This window comes from Physella acuta, unplaced genomic scaffold (genome assembly GCF_028476545.2).
Source record: "Physella acuta isolate Inbredline_101_S28 unplaced genomic scaffold, ASM2847654v3 ptg000464l, whole genome shotgun sequence".
In the NCBI taxonomy this organism is placed as follows: Eukaryota; Metazoa; Mollusca; class Gastropoda; family Physidae; genus Physella; species Physella acuta.
Window position 1 is genome coordinate 334,140 of NW_026731983.1, and position 25,161 is coordinate 359,300.

Here is a 25,161-nt window from a genome sequence, read left to right on the forward strand (position 1 = left end):
TTTATATTGTTAAGTATCTGGCGAATAATTACTTTTCTTAAAAAATTACAGGATCAAATATTTGTGAAGCTTTATGGGATGACAGAAATGGTAGAATAAAAAGTGCATTATAAAACAGCAATATATTGAATATTCTTTTAGATAATAACTTTCTGCGTATATGCGATACATAAAAGCGGATTAAAGTATTTAGTTAAATGAATTAAAATAATAAAAACTGCTCATATCCGAGTGCCTTCTTAAAAGGCCACGAAACGAAGTTGACGACCTTGGTGAAAAAACCCTCGTCGTTCTTCTCTTTAGCCTCCAAATATTTCCGTTCAAGTTCGTCTGCCTTCTCTTTTTGCCTCTTTAACTCTTCTTCAATTTTATCTTGATATTCTTTGTCTCGCTTTTCCTTTTCCTCTCTAAACTGTTTCTCCAAGTCTTGTATTTTATTCTCGTCTCGACGACGTTGATCTCCAATTGTTTCTGCCTTCAGCCGCTCTTCGAATTCGATTTTCTGTTTTTTCATCACTTCTTCGAAATTCTTCTTTCTTTCTTCTTCTCGTTGCTTCATTTTTTCCCTTTCCTCAGTGATTCTCTGAGAAAATTCGCACTCATCGGAAATAGTTTTCTGTAAGTTTTCGACCGTCTTGGCTAGGTCATGAAGTGCTCAAGTGCCTTTATCTTGTTCCATTAGTTTTTCGTGTAAAACCAGAACGCGGGCCAGCAGTTCGTCAAGCGGGGCTATCCTGTCCTCTGGCTCAACAGTGTTCAGTATGATCTTCAGCTTGTGAATGACCAGGCTAGTTTCTCTCATCGTCTCTTCATTGATCATCGGTTTCTTGGCTTCGATCATCAGACGTTCTCTTGCTTGCGCCGCTGTTTTAAATGTTTTATCCGTGTATCTGTGGCCGTGGTACTTCAGATCATCCACCATTTGAAACAGGTCATCTAACTGTTTAGTTTTCTCCTGTTCATCTGTGACCCTGTTATTAAACAAGACAATTCTGTTGTTGCATTCTCTCAGCAGATCTTGGAAAACACCTTGCTGCTCCTTACACCAATCCTGAAAACTGATGCCCCTCTGTTTTCTCTCGTGTTCAAAATCATCCCCGCATGTCATGACTAAAATACAAAAGTTTTTGATGAAATCATTGCCAAATATTTTCTTCAAGAAATCCAGCGTGTCTTTATCTTCAGCAGTGAACCGACCTCCATATCTAACAACTAACAGAAAAGCGTGATAGCCTCTTGGGTTGGCAGAAATAGCGTACTGCATGGCTTTTATCACCAACTCTACTGCCTCCTTGTTGTCCATTTTTGTATCACCTACACCTGGTCCATAAACGACCTTGATCTTGCGATTCCTGTGTTCCCCATACTCGTATTTGACCTCTTTTGTGACCGACGATGAACTTGATTTGCTCTCGAACGCTTTCTTTCCTAAAATAGTATTTCCGGTTTCACTTTTACCATTTCCAGTTTTGCCAATTAAAAGAATGTCGATTTCAGGTTGCTGATAGTGGTCGGCGTGGTCGAGTCGGTAAAGCTCATGGTTGCTAAACCGAAAAGTCTCGAGTTCGAACCCTCGGGCAGATGAGGCTCGTTAGCTGGGGACAGCCACTCTTCTAGGAGAGACAACTCCAAAATTAAACAACTGCTGCCTTGTAGTTTGTTCTTGGTTGGACAAAGGCTATGGAAGCAAATCCAAAAAGAAAAGCAGGCTGAAATCGGAGTCAATGGCCTCAATGGCGCATAACCAGTTGACACGTAACGCTTAATTGTGTTGGAGGCGTGGTCGAGTCGGCAAAAAAAAAAGCTCATGGTTGATAAATTCGAACAGTCTCGAGTTCAACCCCACTGGCAGATAAATCTCGATCCCCTTCAACACTAATAATTAAGAACGAAGAAGAAGAAGAAGAGGTTGCTGATGCATTTTCTATATGAGATAAAACAAAGTTCTTTATTTGTTGAATAAAGAACTGATAATACTGTAGATTAAATAAATTATAACAAGACCGTGTTGCGGTGGTTATACAGCGCTTATGACACGGTGTAGGCGGCGCGGCGTCTCGCAACATTGAACAGAGGCGCGTTTGTTTGCTTATCTTATCATGCTTGAGCTGTGTGGTGATCATTTAACAAAAGAATGAGGCGAGGTCTAGGTGGCGAATTTAAAAACTAAACGTAGTCAGATATGTTTGATCTCCATTTAATGCACCTTGTTAAGACAATGTGTTGAAGCGATTACTTAATAAAGAAAGCAAAACTCATTTTAAAATCCGGAGATGAATGAAAATTGTATTTTTGTCTAATTTCATATATGGAAGAGAAAGTATGTTTCTACGCTTTTTAAATATCAAATACAAATTAATTTAAAATGTCTGCGTGGTAATATATAATATTATTTTTTCACTTTCTTTTTGCGTAGATGTGTTTTGTTTACCAAAATTTTAAATTTAAATTGATTACGAATGATTATTTAGTAATATATAATGTTAACATTTTTCGGGCAAACAGCCTTCGGGCAAAATTCCCCCCATATATATATATATATATATATATATATATATATATATATATATATATATATATATATATATATATATATATATATATATATATATATATATGGGGGGAATTTTGAGGCTATTGACTCCGATTTCAGCCTGCTTTTCTTTTTGGATTTTCTTCCATAGTCTTTGTCCAACCAAGAACAAACTAAAAGGCAGCAGTAGTTTGATTTTGGAGTTGTCTCTCCTAGATTAGTTGCTGTCCCCAGCTAACGAGCCACATCTCCACGAGGGTTCGAACTCGAAACTTATCTGTTTAGCAACCATGCCTCGACCACGCCGACCACTAAGGCTTGCTTGCGTTAATGATGATATTCTTATTTGTAGTATTTGTTAACATATTAAGTTGTCAATGTAGGCTACACTCACAGTGCTGTGAGTGGATTGGCTTCGAGCTTACGCCTATAGACATTGGACGGTAAATAGAATGTTTTTTTCTGCTACAAATTTAGTCTACATGAAGTTTTGTGTAAGAAATTAATTTCAAGATATTCCACTGTATTAAATGTTTGTGTGTTCTTGTGTGTCACGTTTTAGGCTATCTAGAGCGTGTATCTCGTTTATTTCCTTTGTAGACAGTTGATAAAAGTTTTTAATGTTATTCTATTTGAAGATTGTTTGCTTTAAGTCTGGTGTTTTGTTCCTAGGCTGTGTTCAGAGATAGCGTTACGCGCTTCACTACGCGCAAGCTGTGTGTCAGCCTGTTATTCGGTGGTAAGCGTGTATATAATCGTGTGTAGGCATATTTATTTTTAGAAACAAGCTTAAGATTTCAGAACTTTTTAAATGCATTACATATCCACCAATGCTGTAAATGGTAACGCGAACAGTTGCGCGTTAATGTACTTTTCATCTCCTAAGTAAAATTTGCTTTCAAAAGCGGTATTCTAATTTCTTATTTTCCCCAACTATTGTCAGCGAGGAGCAATACATAAAATAAAAAAAAAATAGATTACTTTTATGGTGATTTAATTTTCTTGAACGAAATGTTAGTGAATGCTCCAATAAGACAAGTGAAATATCTTTGTAAAAGATATCCATTAGACGTACGCATGAAGAACGTATAGAGCCTGTATATTATTATATATGGCCATATAGATGTCGACCTGTGAAGAACGTATAGAGCCTGTATATTATTATATATGGCCATATAGATGTCGACCTGTGAAGAACGTATAGAGCCTGTATATTATCATTAGATATAGTCATATAGATGTCGACCTGTGAAGATCGTATAGAGCCTGTATATTATTATTAGATATGGTCATATAGATGTCGACCTGTGAAGAACGTATAGAGCCTGTATATTATCATTAGATATAGTCATATTGATGTCGACCTGTGAAGAACGTATAGAGCCTGTTTATTATTATTATATATGGCCATATAGATGTCGACCTGTGAAGAACGTATAGAGCCTGTATATTATCATTAGATATAGTCATATAGATGTCGACCTGTGAAGATCGTATAGAGCCTGTATATTATCATTAGATATAGTCATATAGATGTCGACCTGTGAAGAACGTATAGAGCCTGTATATTATTATTAGATATAGTCATATAGTTGTCGACCTGTGAAGAACGTATAGAGCCTGTATATTATCATTAGATATGGTCATTGATGTCGACCTGTGAAGAACGTATAGAGCCTGTATATTATTATTATATATGGTCATTGATGTCGACCTGTGAAGAACGTATGGAGCCTGTATATTATCATTAGATATGGACATATAGATGTTGACCTGTGAAGAACGTATAGAGCCTGTATATTATCATTAGATATGGTCATTGATGTCGACCTGTGAAGAACGTATAGAGCCTGTATATTATCATTAGATATGGTCATTGATGTCGACCTGTGAAGAACGTATAGAGCCTGTATATTATCATTAGATATGGTCATATAGATGTCGACTTGTGAAGAACGTATAGAGCCTGTATATTATCATTAGATATGGTCATATAGATGTCGACCTGTGAAGAACGTATAGAGCCTGTATATTATCATTAGATATGGTCATATAGATGTCGACTTGTGAAGAACGTATAGAGCCTGTATATTATTATTAGATATGGTCATATAGATGTCGACCTGTGAAGAACGTATAGAGCCTGTATATTATATGGTAATTGATGTCTACCAGGAGGATAAGGCGAACGTGTGTGAGGAAAAGTTCTTTTAGAATCATTCTCTATCCTGGCTAACATATAAAAGCTAACCGATACCCAAACGTTTTGGTGCTTAGGAATTTATCTTTTAAATTCATTAAAAGTATGGTAATTTATTGCTAACGTTTTATGCTTGTCTTTAGATGACCTTTGTAGTAACCAATAATTTGCGATATTAGGATTTTTCGGCCTTATGGTATTTCGGCCTTTTCGGTGTCTGCCTTTTGGATTTTTTTTTTCATTAAAGTAATTATTTTTTTAATACAAAAATGGACATAGTATCCAAAAGTGCAAGAAACCCATCACGAGAAAAACAAGAAATTTTGTGATTTTTTACTTATCATATAGCCTTTAGCCCTATACCCATATTCGACGTAAATTAAAATCATGCCATTAATGTAGTTATATTCGTAGTCTTCATTGTTAAAAACCCGAGGGGAATTTTAGGTTCAGGAGTTCAGGGTTCAAAAGGTTAAAAGAAAAACGTTTAGTGTAGGTTATTATTGAATGCATAGTAGCATCATAATAAAAAAGTAATGAAAAGTTGCGTAAAAGTTTATACATTATCTATATAAATAATTCTCTTCTGGGAGCCGCTAGAAAACAAGCTGTAAACGCGATCCCTACCTCCCCACCCCTACATGATCTTAGTGAGCTGTGTTCACTCTAAATGTTTACAAGCAGAGCCAACGATTTTAAACGTAAGGGAGGGGGGGGGGGGGAGAGGGGGGGGTGTAAGGAAGGGGGAGGGGGTTATGGTCCTTAAAGAGCTACTTATACTGTTTTAAAGAAATATTTTCAGTGGCAGTGTTGGTATTCAAATTCACAAATTATGAATTACTGAAAAGTAGAAAATAAAACAACTAAATAGCGGCGTATGTTATGCCGCGGGTCGGCTCGTGACTATAACACCTGAATTGATTTATAGGACTAATATACACTTCTTTAAAAAGCTATAGTATAAGTTATCTTTTTAATCTAACTTTCAACTTTATTTTTTAACGACTAAGACTACTTACATCAGGAGATAAAGATCAATGGAAATGGCGAAAAATGTAAACTTAAATGGTTTTTGTATTAATTACTGGCTATGGCTAGATTGTTTTTTTGTTGTTTTTTTGTGTTTGAGACAAATTAGATTTTGATTTTAGGAGTCTTACAATAGAAATCTTTAAGTTGCTATGGGCATAAATACCCACTCTATCTTTATCTGCAAATATGTAGGTATTCTTGTTACATGTTGTGTTTGTGTGGGTTGAACAGAAACCAACGTTGTTTAGCACAATTAACTAGTGCTTGCATCAATTAACGATATCTCATGTTCTGTGATCACGTTGTATCGATTACAGACCTTAGCTGCCCTACAGTGCGAATGTGTGTATTTTAATAAAAACACGTAAATACTCACATGTGAGTCGTGATGATGCTGTCTTACTTAGACTATTAAAACAAACCAATACACTTCAGCAAAATAATTTCGGAAAAATCCGTATCTAAAAGTTTCTCGGGAAAACAAGTGTGTTGTGTTAGAAAAAAATCGTTACCTTGACGTAGTGATTTTGTGTCAGCTGAATAAGGCTGAGGTCGATATGCTTCGCTGATTTCCGCCATTTTCTAAAATTCATTTTCATGGCAATGGTTTATTAAACTACACAAAAACATAGGCTAATAGCAGATAATACATTCCACACGTATGAATTGTATAACATAGCTGCCTTGTAAACAGGTAAAGTGTGATTATCGTCGATTTTCATTTTCTTCTCATAAGGATGTGAAAGTGTATTGGATATTATTGTTGTGAACTGATGACTAGTGTTCGAGGAAACATGTTGTGGCAACTTTTGTTATGTATCAAAACACTTTGTTGATGACCGAATATATACAGGCAAAGTTTGGTGATCGATATTTATGTATAAGTATCGCAACAACATGTAGATTATATCCCTGATTGATAAATGAGTCCATGCATACAATGCGTGTTTTATCGCAACATCTCAGTTAAATTCAAGTACCGTTTTGATATTTACGATTACAGAGTGAACATGTAGAAAAATTTTAATAATACAACATAGGTATGGATTTTTTGTTCACTTGGATAGACATGAAACGTACACATTTGATTGCAAAACTGTACCAGCATAACTAGAGTTCATGCATGGCATTAGCTTACACTTTATCTACTCACTTTAATTTTTTTACTTGAGCAAACCTGCTGGATATAATACTAACCTAGAAAGGCATATATACCCCGTGTACTAAGATCCAGATGCAGGCCAATTTATTCGCATTATTGATTATGATGTCTGAATCCGTGCTAGTACTTTAGTGTAAGTTAGCAATGTAGGGCTACACATTTTTTCATCATTCAATTTTATCTTAACAGGAAACGCCCATGGCTTACGCTAAAAATCAATGCAGTAATATTGATCTGCTTCTCATTGGGAAAACCGGAAATGGCAAAAGCGCCACCGGAAACGCAATTCTTCGACGGAGGGTGTTCAAGTCGGTACCTAGTCCAAACTCTGTAACAAAACACATTCAGATGGATTACTCCAACTTTAACGGTCGTGTCATCAAGGTGGTAGACGGACCAGGTGTTGGGGACACTGACCTCAACCAAGAAAACGGCGTACAGCTTGTTCTGGACACCATGAAATTTGCTATCGCGGCCAACCCAGAGGGCTACCACGCTTTTCTACTGGTTGTCCGGTTTGGGGGCAGGTTCACAGAGGAGGACAGGCAGACCATCCGTGTACTGAAGGCTTGCTTTGGTGACGACTTTGTGTCCAAGTTTTGTATCCTGGTGGTGACGTGTGGGGACAACTTTGATCCGGAGGAAACGGAAACAAATTCTTTTGACGAGTGGTGGCGCCTGCAGACTGGGGTGTTCAGAGAACTGGTCAAGGAATGTGGACACAGGGTTGTCCTGTTTGATAACAAGACAAAAGATGAAAACAAGTTGAATTACCAGCAGAGTATCCTTATCCAAATGGTTGATGGGTTAAGTGCCCTTGGTATAAGATATTCTGACGATCATTTTAAATTGGCTCAAGTCACCCGAAACCGCCATCTTTTAGAGTCTAAGCTACCCATGATCCGTGAAGACAGTATGAGAGAGACGAGCCTCATCATCCAACAGCTGGCAAAGATCCAGCTTGATGAACCAGAGAAACAGCTGGCAGACCTGCATGAGCTGAAGAAACGCGCTGATGTCTTGCTCAAATCTATCCAAGAAAACGACAAAGGAACCGGTGCTCTAAGCGCATTGATTAAAAATGCCAGACACATTGTGAGCTGTGTGGAGGACCAAATCACCAACACCAAGACCGCCGTAGAACTCAACGAGAAACGGAAACAGCAAGCGGCGGAGATGGAGAGGATGAACATTGAAAGGGAACAGCGACAAAAGGAACTTGACGAGGAACATCGCCTGGAACTGGAAGATAAAATCCAACGGATGGAAATAGAACATCAGGAGTATAAGACCAGGATGGAATCTATGGTGACCGGCCTGAAGTCAGAGTCACAGAAACTGCAGCAGGAGTACACCAAGGTCAGGGACAACCAGACGTGGGAGATGGTCAAATGTGTCGGTGCTGCTGTTGGCAAAACGTTTGAGGAGCACATCCTCCCTGTCATCGTGGATGGGATTAAGAGCTACATGCACGGCAAGCTACATGCACAGGTCAAGAAATACCTAGAGGCTAAGAAATCTGACAGCGATGACGATAATGATAACAAATCAAAGGGCAATCCAAAACTACGGGAACTTTAGGTTCACTTCCTGTACTAATTGTTGTAATTCTTTTATGACATGTAGTATGATTTTCACATGTTTTATTATGTTGTGATCATTTCTTATCATCTATTGCAATTTTTGAAAATTTCTGAATGTTGTTTAAAAAAGGGCACTCAGACATCAGGTCTGGATTTAGATTTGATAAGGCCCTAAGTTATTTATGATATGAGATCCCTTATACATCCAGATATTATGTGTCAGTGTTAAATATTTGCATTTATTTAAAAAGGAGATTGCCGACAAATTTATTTTAACTGGAACGAAAAACTCGGCCCCCACGACGGCTTGAAAAAAAAAATAATTTGGCAACCAAATGCTAAAAAAAAAATACTTTTGAGAGACTCGCAAATTATATCGGAGATGACAACATTGCGAGGAAACTTTAGACTGGAATCCCCAGGGGGTGGGGAAAGGCCAAGGAAATCACGGAGTAAGACCGTAGAAAATGTATGACGGGCTGCCGGACTAACATGGGTGAAAAATAAAGAGAAATTTCCAAAACCAAGTCTTATATACAGGTTTGGCTGAAGCACTTTGCTCCCCAGGAGAGGTGTGGTTATACCCCTTTGCTCCCCAGGAGAGGTGTGGTTATAGCCCTTTGCTCCCCAGGAGAGGTGTGGTTATAGCCCTTTGCTCCCCAGGAGAGGTGTGGCAGGAGCCCTTTGCTCCCCAGGAGAGGTGTGGCAGTAGCCATTTGCTCCCCAGGAGAGGTGTGGCAGTAGCCCTTTGCTCCCCAGGAGAGGTGTGGCAGTAGCCCTTTGCTCCCCAGGAGAGGTGTGGCAGTAGCCCTTTGCTCCCCAGGAAAGGTGTGGCAGTAGCCCTTTGCTCCCCAGGAGAGGTGCGGCAGTAGCCCTTTGCTCCCCAGGAGAGGTGTGGCAGTAGCCCTTTGCTCCCCAGGAGAGGTGTGGCAGTAGCCCTTTGCTCCCCAGGAGAGGTGTGGCAGTAGCCCTTTGCTCCCCAGGAAAGGTGTGGCAGTAGCCCTTTGCTCCCCAGGAGAGGTGCGGCAGTAGCCCTTTGCTCCCCAGGAGAGGTGTGGCAGTAGCCCTTTGCTCCCCAGGAGAGGCGTGGCAGTAGCCCTTTGCTCCCCAGGAGAGGTGTGGCAGTAGCCCTTTGCTCCCCAGGAGAGGTGTGGCAGTAGCCCTTTGCTCCCCAGGAGAGGTGTGGCAGTAGCCCTTTGCTCCCCAGGAGAGGTGTGGCAGTAGCCCTTTGCTCCCCAGGAGAGGTGTGGCAGTAGCCCTTTGCTCCCCAGGAGAGGTGTGGCAGTAGCCCTTTGCTCCCCAGGAGAGGTGTGGCAGTAGCCCTTTGCTCCCCAGGAGAGGTGTGGCAGTAGCCCTTTGTTCCCCAGGAGAGGTGTGGCAGTAGTCCTTTGCTCCCCAGGAGAGGTGTGGCAGTAGCCCTTTGCTCCCCAGGAGAGGTGTGGCAGTAGCCCTTTGCTCCCCAGGAGAGGTGTGGCAGTAGCCCTTTGCTCCCCAGGAGAGGTGTGGCAGTAGCCCTTTGCTCCCCAGGAGAGGTGTGGCAGTAGCTCTTTGTTCCCCAGGAGAGGTGTGGCAGTAGTCCTTTGCTCCCCAGGAGAGGTGTGGCAGTAGCCCTTTGCTCCCCAGGAGAGGTGTGGCAGTAGCCCTTCCTTTGCTCCCCAGGAGAGGTGTGGCAATAGCCCTTTGTTCCTCTGGGGCCACAAACGTATAAGTAAAGTGCAAGTTAAAGCTTGCTTAGATTTTACGTATCTCCGGAATAGTTAGTTAAAAGCTGTAATACACATTTATGAAGTAACTTATGAGTTTGTATACCCCGCATACTGTAATTGAAATGAATGTTTAATCTTTGCTATATGACATTTAAGTAAACATTCATTTGTTAAGCAAACATTGATGCACACAAATTTGTGACTTCTTTTATGAGGATGGCTATAAAAATCACTTAATTTGTGTAATTTTATTTTGAATAATGAAAAGTTGAATAAACAGTTGTACTCTGAAGTGAAAGTAGAGAGTAAGACGAGCACTCAACTACTGCCTCACACTTACAAACGGTGTTAAAATGTCAACAATTAAAGTCAACCAATGTCACAGTTGACAGAAAAGCTTTTATTTGAATTTTTAAAATGAAAATCTTGTTTTAATCTTATTATAATTTAAAAACAGAATAAAACATGATTAATTAAAGTGTAAGTACAAGTCATTTTTTTCATAAATAGTTTCGCTAATTTAGACTTTTACCAACAATTATAATAATCAATAATAATCAGTTATAAACTTATTATAATAACTAAAGGTACAATAATTTTAACAACCTGAGTTAACTATCACAAAGTCTCAATTATTTAAAATTACTGTTATATTAGATTTATTAGAATTAATTTTAACATTTAATTACGATAAACTACTTAATTCAATAACACAATACTTATGTAAACCTTCTGATTTTCTTTTTTTGTCCATTGGAATGTTCTAATCAACCATCTACAATTTCATGGCGATCGGGTGAACGGTGTCAAACCGCTATCGATTTTTTTTATATAGGCCTACCATATATCGAAAAAAATATTGAATCGTGCGCCACCCCTATGAATTGAAAAAAGTTCGCAGATACCTCCCCCAGGATTATTCTCAACAACTTCCCAAAAGCTTCATGGCGATCAGATAAAAAGTTTAGTAATGTATAAAAGACAAACAGACAAACATACACAGAGATATTGCCTAATATATATATATATATATATATATATATGTGTTTCGCAGTTGTAATGAGACCTCTAATACATTAACAGTTTAAAATGTTAATTTTAATTTTTAAAAATTAAATTAAAATAACATTTTGATAACGATTGTATAAATTTAATTTTAATTAATCGTGATTTAATTTAAATTTAATTTTGATTCTGATCATTAAAAACAATGTTTAAACTTTAATTGCGACTTGATATTATTTTTATTTTAATATGATTATATCCTATTTTGATTTTATAATTTTTATCTCTTTTGCGGAACATCATACTAATAGAATAAAATACTTAAAAAAAACTTTTTAAAAAACCACGTTTTTCTTGTGGACTAAAAAGTAGAAAATAACTATTTACATACATTTGATGACAAAAAACGTGGGTACGTTCACCATCAAATTTCCCGACCCATCTGCCCGACCCACGTTTTTTGTCATCAAATGTATGTAAATAGTTATTTTCTACTTTTTAGTCCACAAGAAAAACGTGGTTTTTTAAAAAGTTTTTTTTAAGTATTTTATTTTCTCCTTTTTAGTCCGTTGCTACACATGAAAAACGTGGTTTTTAAAAAAAGTTTTTTATATAGTTTATTTTCTACTTTATCCAATGACTTGATTAAGTATGACTTGACTAAGTGTTTATAAATACACGGACTAAAAATCTTGAGCGACCAGGATTCGAACCTGGGTTGTCGCGGCCACAACGCGAAGTACTAACCACTATACGATCACGGCCAGCGCGCTCACATCGATTGGGGCCGAAGTAACTGTGTCAATAGGCCTTCAGTCTTGTCGGTATCTTTAGAAATCATGTCCTCAATTTTATGGTCCTTGGGGCGTAATTAAATTAAGCTAATTACGGTCTCTAATTGCTAGTTTTTATGATTGCATCTGAAATTGTTAGGCGAAAGTAACCTACATGCCAAATTTCAGATCTATTGAGCCATCAGAAGTGGGCTAATTTTCGATGTCAATTTTAACAACAAACAAACAAACAAACAAACGCGAAGCTGAGTTAATAAAAACGTGTTAAAATAAGAAATGCATTCAGAACTATTGTATTAAATAACAAGCATAGTCTACTTTCACATGAAAAAACTACAGGACTAGTTTGATTGTAACAAAAACGTGTACATAAGTAAACTGTTACTGAAAGACAATTGGCGTTTAGCCAGATATTCTACAAAACAACACAATCGTTGCTACGTCTGGCCAACGTTTCTCTCTGCTTAGCTTTACAAAACAACGCATTCGTTGCTACTTTGATGATGTTGGTGATACACAGCCTGTTGTCTGGCCAACACTTCTCTCTGCTGAACTTCAGCCAGAGCTTGTTGAGCTGCCTGAAGCTCCTGAGCTCTCCTAGCTTCCTCCTGTCTCCTGCGCTCCTCCATCTCTCTCATCTGTGCCTCCAGCAACTGTCTCTGTCTCTCTCTCTCAGCTCTCATCTGTTCACATGAAGTTATTTCGTTTCGGATTCTCCGTAGAACAGAGTCGGCTGTTTCTTTCAGACTGTTGAAGACTCCGGTGTCTTTATCTTCAGAACTCACCAGATTTAGGATTTGTTCTACCGTAGGAACCAGCTCCATCAACTGTACAAGCTTGTGGTCAACATCCAGGTTACTTAACGTCAGAAGTCTGGCTTTGATGGAACTGATTTGTCTCGTGACGTTTTCAGTGACAGCTGGTACCCTGGACTCTACCAGAAACGCATCAGGTGACGTCTTCAGTGACAGCTGGTGCCCTGGACTTGACCAGAAACGACAGCTGGTGCCCTGGACTCGACCAGAAATGCATCACGTGACGTCTTAGCCAGCTCAAAGTTGTGTCTGGAATATTTGAGCTCTTGTCGCTTTAAGTCGTCTACCGTGGAGATCTGCTATCTGCTCGTCTATCTTGGACTCGTCCCTCGTGTAGTTGTCAAACAGAAGTATCCTGCTCGCACACTCCTGAACTAAAACACCAAAAGAACCATTTTGTTCCTTACACCAGTCAGAAAATGTTTGACCAGTATCTTCGCTATCCCGAGCAAACACGTCCCCACAGGTCAGTACCAGGACACAAAACTTTTGGACAAAGTCAGCGCCGAGAATTTTCTTCAATGACGTCACTACGTTGACGTCCTCCTCCGTAAACCTCCCACCGTATCGCAGCACCAGCAGCACCGCGTCGTAGCCTTCAGGGCTCAGGGCCATGGCGCTACACAAGTTGGCCACCGTGTTCCGGTCACTCTCCTCCCTCGTGTGCCTGGTGTCCCCCACCCCCGGGGCCTCCACGATCTGGACAGTCCGGTTGTGACGTGTCGTGGTGCCAGACTGGACGCTCAGCGTCACGGAACTCGTGCTCGACTCGGATTTGAAAACGTTGTTTCCCAGAATCAAATTGGCAGTTGCACTTTTTCCATTTCCGGTTTTTCCAATCAATAGGAGGTTTAGATTTTCAGCCATTTTCTAGAATAAAAAAACCAAATGACTTCATTAAAACAAGAAAAATGAATTCAGTGATTTTTTCGGGTATAATTAAAAAAAACAACCTCATTTTAATTTTAGAATTTATTTCAATCAAATAATTATGTTGTCTTAGTCTAATTGCAGCCTTCACCAATAGATAGTAATGTTTTAAACATGGATTTTTTAAATTTCTCTACCTTTTTTATTTTACATTTTTTAATGAAAAGTTTGTTCAATATTAAACAAATTATACTTTATTATTAAAGCATAACTTTAAAAAGTATTTAAGCTATATTTATTTGAAGATCTTAAAACTAATACAGAGTATCTTGAGGGTGACCGGAAAGATGCGCAACAAAAAACTGTGCTCAAAAAGTGCGCAGGGACATTTTTGTTTTCTTAAATCAAGCATTTATGAACGTTAACAAAAAGAGGAATCACGCATACTGTAGCATAATAAAAAAATTTAGCACGACATATGACATAATTTAAGTGTATTTGTATAACTTGTTTGTATTTGCCTATATTTCTGTTTTCGCAGTTTTCCGTTGCACAGTTTTCTGTGAACATATCTTGACAAGGCTGACATGACCATAGGTAAAGTAAAACTAAAGTAGTTCCCTTTCCAAACGTGACGGTCTATAGGGACAGTGAAGTAGAGTTCACTTGTTTCTGTGACCTCGGCATATGAAAAGATAGTGTGGTCAGCACTATTCCCAGCCGCTTTTACTTTCCCTAACGTGACCATGGGAGTCTTATGATAAATATCATTAAAATGTTTTCTAATGCTGGAATTATCTATCTATATATATAATTCTCCTCTTCGAGCCGTTAGAAAACAAGCTGCAAACGCTCTCCCTACCTCCCCACCCCTACATGGTTTTAGTGAGCTGTGTTCACTCTAAATGTTTACAAGCAGAGCCAACGATTTTAAACGTAGGGGGGGGGGAGGGGGGGGGGGGAAGGGGGGGGGGGGAGGGGGGGAAGGAAGGGGGGGGAGGGGGGGGGAAGGAAGGGGGGAGGGGGGGGAAGGAAGGGGGGGGGTTATGGTCCTTAACGAGCTACTTATAGTGTTTTAAAGAAATATTTTCAGTGTCAGCGTTGGTACTGTCGAATTCACTAATTATGAATTATTGAAAATTAGAAACAACTAAATAGCGGCGTATGTTACGCCGCGGGCCGGCTCGTATATATATAATTCTCCTCTTCGAGCCGTTAGAAAACAAGCTGCAAACGCTCTCCCTACCTCCCCACCCCTACATGGTTTTAGTGAGCTGTGTTCACTCTAAATGTTTACAAGCAGAGCCAACGATTTTAAACGTAGGGGGGGGGGGGGGAGGGGGGGGGAAGGAAGGGGGGGGTTATGGTCCTTAACGAGCTACTTATAGTGTTTTAAAGAAATATTTTCAGTGTCAGCGTTGGTACTGTCGAATTCACAAATTATGAATTATTGCAAATTAGAAACAACTAAATAGCGGCGTATGTTATGCCGCGGGCCGGCTCGTGTAAAATATTTTAGTTTTAACAGTGAAGATTTCCGTTTCGGGCCGACGATTACTTTGTTGGTTCACATTTTGTACGACAACAATGACAATAGGAAACTACAAATGGAATAAAAAAAAGCACTCAATAAATGTATTCACATTTATTTACTAAAACTATAACCACATTAGCTCAATTCATATAATTTAAATGGTGACAAATATATCACAAATAATCTACGGTAATACTAAACAAAAACTGTATATTTGTTGATTTAATACAACACATGCGCTTGAATGCAGCGGACATGAGAAATACTAACAATATCAATTAAAAAACAAATTGTTACTGAATATAAAAGTGTACAGTTACAATTACTATTTTTGTGTTTATTGCAACCAATTATTTAACTATTTAAAATGCAACAACAAACAACTGAATGCACTAGCTTTTATAAAAACATTACTCAATCACATAAATATAACCCTGTAAAATATTTTCCATTTTTATTTCTCTACGCAAACTACATAGATCCATATACGGTTTAAGTTTTGTGGCACATGCCGACAACACAGACGCTTCCAATACGACAAGGAACCGTATCCGGTGACTGAACACGAGGGAAATAGCCTTAAATAACTTTTCAAGTTAACGGGAGATACGCTATATGCTCAGCCGCCTTTAGATTACTCTTGCATGAGGGAGGAACATATCGGGGTTGGGTTGACTCGCTCAGTGACCTCCTACAGAATTCAGTCTAGGATCAAACTTGAGGGAGAGTATTTGAAAGCTACCGTCTCAACCCCCACCCTGACCACCCTCTCCTATAACATGTATTCAAACTCTAGATTATAAAAATTAACTGAAAAAGCAGGGGCTCTATTACTATTTATTGATTAAATAATTAGTTTGATATTTCAAAGGTTGGTGTAAAATTAAAACATGGTGTAGTTTAGCATGTGTTTGTAGTAGTAACGTGGGTTATGCATTATGGTAAGATTTTTTTTTATTATTTCAAAATCTTAAGCGAAGCTAGGCATAGTTGCTAGTATTTCGTTAATTTAAAGTATCACAAGTGAAGTATTTTGATGTCAAGTTTTATAAAAATAACGATACAATTCTTTGAAGAAAATAGTTTGGCATTACAGTTGAAACATTCAACAACCACACTAATAAAACATTTGGAGGTTACAATTCTCTACAAAATATTACAGCCACCTCCAGACGGTCGCGGCCTGTCCCTCTCAGCTCTATACCTCGCCTCCGCCGCGTCAATCTGCTTCCTCGTCAGCTCCAGTTCCTTCAAGTGGGCCTCGTGTGCTCGTTTCTCGCGTTCCTCCAATGCCCTCATCTTTGCCTCGTCCATTTCTCGGGATTTCATCATCTCTTCTTTTTCTTGCTTTATCTTCTCTCTCTCCCTGATCAAACGCTCGCATATTTTGATCTCATCGCTGATGCTGTTGGTCAGTGATTTCACTGTCTCTATGATATTCACCAAAGCGCCAGTTCCTTTGTCCTGTTCAATGATATTGTTAGCCAGCGATTCTCCTGTCTGTAGAAGATCCTGAAGTTGTGAAATCTGTTCCTCGGGTTCGAGCGTGCAGATCTCTTGCAGTCTCTGAATCAGCAATCTTGTATCTCTCATTGTAGTTTCTTGCAAGACTGGAATTTTCGACTCAATCAAGTACTTTTCACGGGATTTGCTTGCTTTTTCAAAATATTCGTTGGTGTACCGCCGTCCTTTAGTCTGAAGTTGGTCTACAAGAGACAGAAGTTCATTCAGTTGCTTCTCTTTTTTGGTTTTGTCTTTGGTATAATTATCAAACAGGAGGACACGCCCATTGCACTCCTCCACGAGCTTGGAGAACACGCCCACTTGTTGCCCGCACCAATCGTGGAAGGAAAGACCATGTTCTTCTGCGTCCCGTTCAAAGATGTCACCACATGTCAACATCAAGATACAAAACTTTTTAACAAAATGTTCGCCGAAAACTCGTTTCAGCATTGTGATTGCGTTGACGTCTTCTTCAGTAAATCTCCCTCCATACCTTACAACCAGGAGGAAGGCGTGATACCCTTCTGGGTGGATGCTCACGGCGTCTGACAGCTTGTCCGTCACCATCTTCAAGGCTTCATCACTGGTTCCCCTGGTATCTCCCACCCCTGGGGCATCAACTACCTTGATGACACGGTTCTTGTAGTCCCTGAAGTCAAATTTAACCTTGTCGGTCACTGAAGTGGCGCTAGAGGACGAGTAAAATGCCTTAAATCCTAAAATAGAGTTCCCTAAGGCACTTTTTCCGTTTCCGGTTTTACCCAGTAGAAGTAGATCAACGTTCTTTTCCACCTGTCCAAAAACAATATAACTTTATTAATAAAACAAAAAAGTAACACTAAATAAACGTCATTTTGTAGCATTAAATAAATTCAACGTATTTAATACTCCGCGACTAAACAAATATAAAGCAATCGTATTACATATGAATATGTTTAAATGAACTGTCTTGATTTGCCTCAACCATTTATACAATCTGTTAATTTTCTTCGGTACTAACATTGTAGGAAGTGTCGTCTAAGACAGTGGTTCTCAACCTGAGTTCGGTCGAGCCCCATGGATTTTGGGAGTCAGTCTCAAGTGTTCGGCAGGGGCGGAACTACTCTTGTAATGATTGCTAATATGCATCACTTAAAAGCATTGTATGATTAATAAACCTTAATATTTCTGTTTTGATACTGACATAAGGCCGCAAATAGTTAAAGATATATAATCTGCAAAAATCTGCATCCGCTGTTGAAAGCACCACACTATTTTAGCGACTATTTTTGACAAGGTTGATTACAAACAATATATGACTTTATGAGGTCAGAAATAATGCAGACCTTATACTTCATACCTCCGATGTAACGTAAGCATGAACATGAATGTAAATGTGAAATGAAATGATCACTTACCTCGATAGTTATCTGTTGCCTGTTCTCCATGCTTGTCTAGAACAGTGTCAAGCTTGGGAAATAAAACGAATGCTAAGGTAATCTCACCAGGTTGTAAAACCATGCACATCGTCTCTATTCTAAGATATTTGATTTTTAAAGCTATTGATGAAAAATGCAAGTCTAGAAATTTAGTTTTTTTTTGGCATCGGTTCACCCGTAATGGGCGTATTCTTTATGTGTTGTGGATGTAAGTTCTATGTTTCTTCTACTGATATGTTGGTGACCGTAAAATTCTCAACCCATAACACAGGTTTGTCACTGATTTTAACTAGATGTAATCTATAAACCGTCTAGTGTTAGAGTGAAACTTAACCATTGTTAATGATAATAACTCAATCTATAAATGTATTTTCGGCGTGGTAAATAACTCTCAATTACTATAAAACGTTATGTACAGAAAACCAATGTAGGGGCAGCGTGGTCGGAATGTAGAATGTTGGACTGGTGTGATTTCTGAATCCAAGGCTGCAGTCTGTAAGACGTCATTGAGTCTACCCAGCTCTAATGGGTACCTGAATCACGTTAGGGTATAGTGTTGACCATACTATTCCTTCATATTCAGAGATCTTACAAACAGATAAACTCTACTTCACCTGCTCCATGGTTATAAATGTTCCTCAACTTTACTTTCACATAGACATATTAGATTATATAATCTCATGGACCAATATTTGAAATTTACTTTGGACATCAAAAGTCAAATAATGTGGAGTCATATTTTAAAAACAAATATATCATCATATACATAATACAATACAAAATACATCTGTTATTTACACCTTCTCATTGTTAATCAATAATATTTCCAGTTAGCTATACATGAACAATTGTTGACGCCATTTTTAATTACCTAGGTAATTACCTAGTTACAACAAACATAGTCTGCAGCCTAAAAATAAAATTATGTTAAGGGCAAATACCTACGAGTTTCCAGCGAAAGTGCTTGTTAAACCAGATAATCAACATTTATCCTTCATACACACTCATAATCATTCATCAATTACTTCTATTAAAAGCAGTAGAGAGATATCTTTTTAAAATGCTACTAATAGTAATACTGTAAGTAGATCTATACGTTCTTACCTTACTTCCGATGACAGAAACAAATAATATTGTACTGTGGGTTACTTGAATCATCTCTTATATTAGCCGCCTAACGGATTTTCCCGAAACTCACTTACGTGGTTTTCTAAGAGTAAATCCTAGAGCTGATTTTTTGGGAAAACAAACATGACAAACATTTGACCTGATCCTGTGTGACGTGTTGGGGAAGTTGGAGGATACAATTTGCTGTAGAAAATAAACACGTGCTAAGTTGAGTGCTAGGTTAAAATGCTGAGTAATTTACAGTTGAAATGGATGACCCGCCTAAATATATTATAAGTGATATTTAAACTTTCTAGAACGGTTTAAGTATTAAGATATAAAAATAAAATGAGTCAGCAAAAATGTGTTCATCCTATGTGATTTGTGTTTGTTTGTTTTTGAGATAACCCACGTTGTAAAACAGTGTTCGCTTGCATTTGCGTGGCCTCTATGAGTTTGTCCCTTTATTAAATTAGCTGCTTTTGTCTGTAGTATGTTTATATGTGCGTAGGTAATTGTTGGTTATTTATTTTGTGTTTATGGGACATCATATTTTCTTCCTGTGTTTGTATGTGTTAGTGTGATTGCAGACCATTCACAGTATGCGTGTTTTTGTCAATTAGCGTTTATACGTGTTTATGTCAGTGTGTGTGTGTGTGTGTGTGTGTACACGCTTGTCTTACTCATTGCTATATTACACAATGCTATTGTGTGTGTGTGTTTGGCTTGTGGTTTTGAAGTTGTACAAGACTTTGTATGTAATAATAACTATGTAATAATGTATGTGTGTCCTTTTTTAATAGACTCACTTTTAAACTAACTAGTTACAATGGAGAAGATTATATGTTAGCAATGACTTGCATGTCTATTTATGTGACCAAATTACAGCAAGAAGTAGAGATAATGTACATTCCATTTTGAAGTGTCTGTGTGTTCGTGTGTTTATGTTGTGTGTGCGTGTGCGCGTGTGTGCATAGTTCCTTCGCGTGTGTGTGTTAGTTCTGTTTTGTTTGTGCATTCTTGTGTTACTTCATAGTCGTTAACATGTGTGTATGTGTGTTATTGTTGAAGTTAACGTCTGTGTGTGTATTTATGCGGCTTCAAGTATATTATCAATTTATAAGCGATACGATGAAATCATCTGTAAAACTATACTGGCATCAATTCCTCTATTTTTACGAGGCTTGCTTATGTTTGTATGCATATGTGTGTACAGCTAAATGTTTATCTTTGTTTAGTAGTGAGGTCCTAAAAAAACAAATATTTTAAAACACAAATGAGCCATGCCAATAAATGGAGTTCTTGTGGGTGGGGCAGACAGTGGTCAAAGTTTATTTCTTTCTTTATAAATATATATTTATTTACTTGTTTTGTTAGCTCCCAACCCACCACCAGAAGAGATAACTAAAATACATTTTTTTCAGTTACTGTTTTTTTTCTGTAAACTATTTGCGTTGCCACATTGATTTTCACGATAATAACCAAAGCTAAACCTGTTCAGCACACATAAGGGGTCATCCATAAATGACGTCATAGGGGGGAGGGGGGGTCCGTAATTTTGTGACGATGTGTGATGAGGGGGAGGGGGGGGGGGGGGGGTCAGATGTTGCGACGTCACATTTTTGCATTATAAAAAAGCAATGTTAGAAAACGAATTTTAGACGTTATTTCGCGTTTTAGATAACTGTTTTAATAAATTGTAATAGTTTAGACAAGATTTTGGAAAAATATCGATGTTTTTAAAAAATTCAACTGCAATTTTGAGGGGGGTTGTAGGTTGAGGTGTGACGTCATTTTAGGGGGGGGGTCTGGCTTTTTGTGACGACGTGTGACGGAGGGGAGGGGGGGAGGTAAAAATCGTCAAAAAAAGCGTGACGTCATTTATGGATGACCCCTAACATGTGTGACCGGTTTTACTCACTCAACATGTGTGAACTGTTCTACTCACTCAACATGTGTGACCTGTTCTACTCACTCAAGGGGGGGGGGGGGTTAGGGTACATTTCTGGAAACCCCTTTGGGGTTGTGGGTCGAACAATGCTAAAGAAAATATTTTCTTATCAATTTTTTTCCTCATGGTAGGGTGCGATGGATGTGTTACTGTGATTACCCGTCCCCCAAAGAGATGCCTAACAATAAGTACTGATAGAAGAGTATTTATACATGCTGGAAATGCAGCAGCTACATAAAGGTGAGCAGTGTTCTTTGAACTCAGCATCACCTGCAAACAGACCACTAGGCTGAATATGCTTTTTCTCCTTAGTGTAATCATAGAGAAGTAATAACTCCAAAGTTCAATACTTTAAAATTTTTAAACGTATTTTGGAGTGCGATTCGCAAATACAAGTAGATAGATTTCAAGTAAAACACAATTTGGATTATACAATTTTAATGTTTATCATGCAAAAACAAACATTCATTCAGTTTTTGTACATATTATGAAACAAAATCATAGTTTTAAAATGTATAAATGTGGCTAGTGTAGAAAGAATATAATATTATCTATACAATACGCGTTTTTTTTTTCATTTTCAGATATGTATTATTTTTTTAAATATTAAATTTGTATTAAAGAAAACATTAATGTTTATATATATGAAGTAGGCATGACAAAATCTATTACAATTTTTGCTTAAAAACCGAAGAATTTAAAAACAGATAAAACTACAACTTGTGCCAACTCTTTGAAAAAATCATTGCTGTTATCCTGTTTAGCATTTTTATAGCCGTCCTCAATTTTTCTGGAATCTTCGATGTATTTCCGGCTCTCCTCCAGCATAAGCTGCCTCTGCCTCTCTCTTTCTTCAAAGTCTCTCTCTCTCTGCTCGTCCATCTCTCTCCTCAGTCTCTCCTGTTCCTTCATCATCTCCTGCTGTCTCTCCTGCTCCAGCCGTCCCTCTTGCATCAACCTCTCATACTCCGCCGTCTGCGCGTCCAGCGCTGCCTGAAACTTCGCCATCCTCTCCTCCTCCTCCCGCTTCATCCTCTCCCTCTCCTCGATGACGTTCTGGCAGAACTTGCTCTCGTCTGCTATCGTGTTCTCTAGAGACTTGATGGTCAACAGAATATCATGCAGCGCGCCGGTACCTTGGTCAACTGTTGAAACTTTACTCAGTAGTTTTTCGACGCGATCTCGCAGAGGTTCAAGACAAGGCTGTCTTTCTGCGATTTCAACTGAACTCTGGATGTGTTGAAGCTTCTGCAGGATGAGACTCGTCTCCCTTAAAGTCTCTTCCTGGATGATGGGTTTATTCGACTCGACCAGCAAGTAGTCTCGTGTCGCTTTAGCGTTTTCAAAGTTCTTGTCAGTGTATCGTTGTCCTTTAGCCCTGAGATGGTCCACCATGGCCATCAACTCTCTCACTTGTCTCTTCTTCTTCTCAACATCTTTCGTCCTGTTGTTCATCAGCAGAACTCTGTTATCGCATTCGACCATCAGCTCTTTGAGAACCCCCTGCTGTCTCCGGCACCACTGTTCAAACTTTTCTCCACTCTCCTCGCTGTCTTCTTCAAACACATCGCCGTGGGACATGACGAGAATACAGAAGTCTTTGATGACGTTGGCACCAAACAGTTTCTTCAAGAACTCGATCGTGTCTTTGTCCTCAGCCGTAAACCTGCCTCCATATCTCACCACAAGCAGAAAAGCGTGATAACCAATGGGGTTAGCTGCGATAGCCTTGCCCATAGCATCAGCCATCAGTTTAGTGGATTCAGCGGTGTTCATACGTGTGTCACCAACCCCTGGTCCATCAACGACCTTGATCACCCGACCTTCGACCTCGCTGACCTCGTCGTTGACTTGTAGCGTGACTGACATGGAGTCAGATCTGCTGATGAAAGCCCTCCTGTTTAGGATGGTGTTCCCTGTGGCGCTCTTGCCGTTCCCAGTTTTCCCAATCAATAGCAGGTCAATGTCATTGTACAGGGACATGGTGGGCTACAGGAGAAATAAACACCACTTTAGTTAGCACACAGCAATACAAACACCACTTTAGTTAGCACACAGCAATACAAACACCACTTTAGTTAGCACACAGCAATACAAACACCACTTTAGTTAGAACACAGCAATACAAACACCACTTTAGTTAGCACACAGCAATACAAACACCACTTTAGTTAGCACACAGCAATACAAACACCACTTTAGTTAGCACACAGCAATACAAAAAAATCACTTTAGTTAGCACGCAGCAATACAAACAACACTTTAGTTAGCATACAGAAATATAAATACAATTTTTTTTAAAATACAGCAATAAAAATGCAAATAAAGTCAACACATTACAATAATAAAAATTGCTTTAGTCACCATACATACTATAGATATGGCATTTCTAGGTCTATTAAATTACATTTAAAAATCGCATTCTTTTAACTTACTATGCAATTTATTTTAAAATATAGTAAAACACAATGCGTGTTTCTTTATAATAATAACAATTTGAAGAAAATAGTTATTCAAAATATAAGATAATTATTGTATGTTAATGTCGGAGTTTTAAATGTTCGTATTTTCTTTTATCTAGACTATAGAGTAGGTTAATGTAGCCTACTTTATACAGTGTAGGGGCCTCTGCCGTAAAGATATATCAATATGTATAATTATGTGTCTTTAATCGATGGTCCTTAAAAAGTCTTACCTTAAATTAATTTTTTTTCCTTTTTTCTTGAAATAAAAGTGTTACAAGTTTTGTAAGATAGCTAGACATGCCATTATTTATACCACTCTCTCCTCAAAAAGAAAGGGGATTCCCCTCACCCACAAAAACCCGAAAATCGTCCCACGTTTCCTGCGTCTCGTGATTTTGAAATAACAAAAAACGAGAGCTAAAAATAGAACCTAGAAACGTCAACACACCGACGTTCGTCAACATCGTAACACGTATCCGGGGAAAAAAAAAAACTAGACCATGTAATTTGTGTGGGTCATCTTTCAACAACAGGCCTACACATTATGGGCGAAGTTTGACTTTAGTGCTGTTTGGTTTAGTGTAAGGAGAGGGTTAAGGTCAGTTTAGGTACGGGAGTAGATAAATGATCACAGCAGATATTTGAGAAAACGTAGTTATAATTACGATTTTGTAGTAGAATTTATATTTTTACCAAACATTACAAAAAAAAAAATAAAACCAGATCAAAAGTTTGGTTTAGCTATATGAGGCAATAAGGATGAGTGTAATGACTAATTGTATTTTACAGCATCTTTGTTTGCTAAAATATAATTTGAAAATTTTAGAGTTTGACTTGACTGCTACTTTTTAAGAACGGTTTTTAATTAGGTATATTGTTGTTTATAAGTGTGTGCTAATATATATATATATATATATATATATATATATATATATATATATATATATATATATATATATATATATATATATATATATATATATATATATATATATATATATATATATATATATATATATATATATAACGTCGGCATCAGTGGCATAGCGAGGTCGGGTGTCACCCGGTGCGGCACTTAATGGTGTCGACCCCCCCAGAGGCGTAGCGACCCTTCCCGGGGACGAACTTTAAAATTTTCGATTTGCACCACCCCCTAAAACTTTCGATTTGCACCCTCCCCCCTCAAACTTTCGATTTCCATCCCCCCCCCTCAAGTTTTCGATTTGCACCCCCACCCCCTCAACTTTTTCTCTATATATTTTGCTATTTTTTGCCTTGGTGTCACCCCCCCTAAATGGTGTCACCCGGTGTCGTCCGCACACCCCCGCCTCCCGCCCCCCCCTCGCTACGCCCCTGGTCGGCATTCTAATGTATCTAACCGACTAACTGTTTGTCTGCATTAATCAGCATTGCAGATAAGAAACTTTCAAATTCTAGAAACAATTCTAATGTTGGCACTTGACAGTTAAGCCCGCGGCGAGAA

At 38.5% G+C, this 25,161-nt stretch overlaps 5 protein-coding genes across 5 annotated transcripts; 1 reads left to right on the plus strand and 4 right to left on the minus strand.

Annotated features, from left to right (window-relative positions):
• Positions 1 to 447: 447 nt before the first annotated feature.
• LOC131943686 (GTPase IMAP family member 7-like) lies at positions 448 to 6,344 on the minus strand. The gene is made up of 3 exons (XM_059303900.1): positions 6,278 to 6,344; positions 3,968 to 4,035; positions 448 to 1,501 (listed from the first exon to the last, which is right to left on the minus strand). The coding sequence occupies exons 1-3, from the start codon at positions 6,342 to 6,344 to the stop codon at positions 656 to 658; spliced, it is 981 nt and encodes a 326-aa protein (XP_059159883.1). The 3' UTR covers positions 448 to 655.
• On the plus strand, positions 6,325 to 8,676 carry LOC131943625 (GTPase IMAP family member 9). The gene is made up of 2 exons (XM_059303823.1): positions 6,325 to 6,459; positions 7,117 to 8,676. The coding sequence occupies exon 2, from the start codon at positions 7,126 to 7,128 to the stop codon at positions 8,506 to 8,508; it is 1,383 nt and encodes a 460-aa protein (XP_059159806.1). The 5' UTR covers positions 6,325 to 6,459; positions 7,117 to 7,125; the 3' UTR covers positions 8,509 to 8,676.
• Positions 8,677 to 12,485: 3,809 nt separating this feature from the next.
• On the minus strand, positions 12,486 to 13,697 carry LOC131943687 (uncharacterized). The gene is made up of 2 exons (XM_059303901.1): positions 13,118 to 13,697; positions 12,486 to 12,949 (listed from the first exon to the last, which is right to left on the minus strand). The coding sequence occupies exons 1-2, from the start codon at positions 13,695 to 13,697 to the stop codon at positions 12,486 to 12,488; spliced, it is 1,044 nt and encodes a 347-aa protein (XP_059159884.1).
• A 1,513-nt stretch (positions 13,698 to 15,210) lies between these two features.
• LOC131943626 (GTPase IMAP family member 7-like) lies at positions 15,211 to 19,309 on the minus strand. Its single transcript, XM_059303824.1, has 3 exons — positions 19,260 to 19,309; positions 18,135 to 18,186; positions 15,211 to 17,529 (listed from the first exon to the last, which is right to left on the minus strand). Exons 2-3 carry the CDS (start codon positions 18,162 to 18,164, stop codon positions 16,381 to 16,383), a joined length of 1,179 nt encoding a protein of 392 aa, XP_059159807.1. The 5' UTR covers positions 18,165 to 18,186; positions 19,260 to 19,309; the 3' UTR covers positions 15,211 to 16,380.
• Positions 19,310 to 21,770: 2,461 nt separating this feature from the next.
• Positions 21,771 to 24,025, minus strand: LOC131943700 (uncharacterized). Its single transcript, XM_059303913.1, has 2 exons — positions 23,909 to 24,025; positions 21,771 to 23,202 (listed from the first exon to the last, which is right to left on the minus strand). Exon 2 carries the CDS (start codon positions 23,194 to 23,196, stop codon positions 21,895 to 21,897), a length of 1,302 nt encoding a protein of 433 aa, XP_059159896.1. The 5' UTR covers positions 23,197 to 23,202; positions 23,909 to 24,025; the 3' UTR covers positions 21,771 to 21,894.
• Between the last annotated feature and the right edge of the window lie 1,136 nt (positions 24,026 to 25,161).

What these genes read in the sequence shown, in the direction of transcription:
- LOC131943626 (XM_059303824.1), bottom strand. Translation starts at nt 18,164, where the DNA reads ATGGAGAACAGGCAACAGATAACTATCGAG. An exon ending in GGCAACAGATAACTATCGAG is followed by an intron (nt 17,530 to 18,134) that starts GTAAGTGATCAT and finishes GTTTTTGGACAG; the next exon opens with GTGGAAAAGAACGTTGATCT.
- LOC131943625 (XM_059303823.1), top strand. Translation starts at nt 7,126, where the DNA reads ATGGCTTACGCTAAAAATCAATGCAGTAATATTGATCTGCTTCTCATT.
- LOC131943700 (XM_059303913.1), bottom strand. Translation starts at nt 23,196, where the DNA reads ATGTCCCTGTACAATGACATTGACCTGCTATTGATTGGGAAAACTGGG.
- LOC131943687 (XM_059303901.1), bottom strand. Translation starts at nt 13,697, where the DNA reads ATGGCTGAAAATCTAAACCTCCTATTGATTGGAAAAACCGGAAATGGA. An exon ending in GCAGATAGCAGATCTCCACG is followed by an intron (nt 12,950 to 13,117) that starts GTAGACGACTTA and finishes CGTTTCTGGTAG; the next exon opens with AGTCCAGGGTACCAGCTGTC.
- LOC131943686 (XM_059303900.1), bottom strand. Translation starts at nt 6,344, where the DNA reads ATGGCGGAAATCAGCGAAGCATATCGACCTCAGCCTTATTCAGCTGAC. An exon ending in CACAAAATCACTACGTCAAG is followed by an intron (nt 4,036 to 6,277) that starts GTAACGATTTTT and finishes GATAATATACAG; the next exon opens with GCTCTATACGATCTTCACAG. An exon ending in ATAATATACAGGCTCTATAC is followed by an intron (nt 1,502 to 3,967) that starts GTTCTTCACAGG and finishes GACCACTATCAG; the next exon opens with CAACCTGAAATCGACATTCT.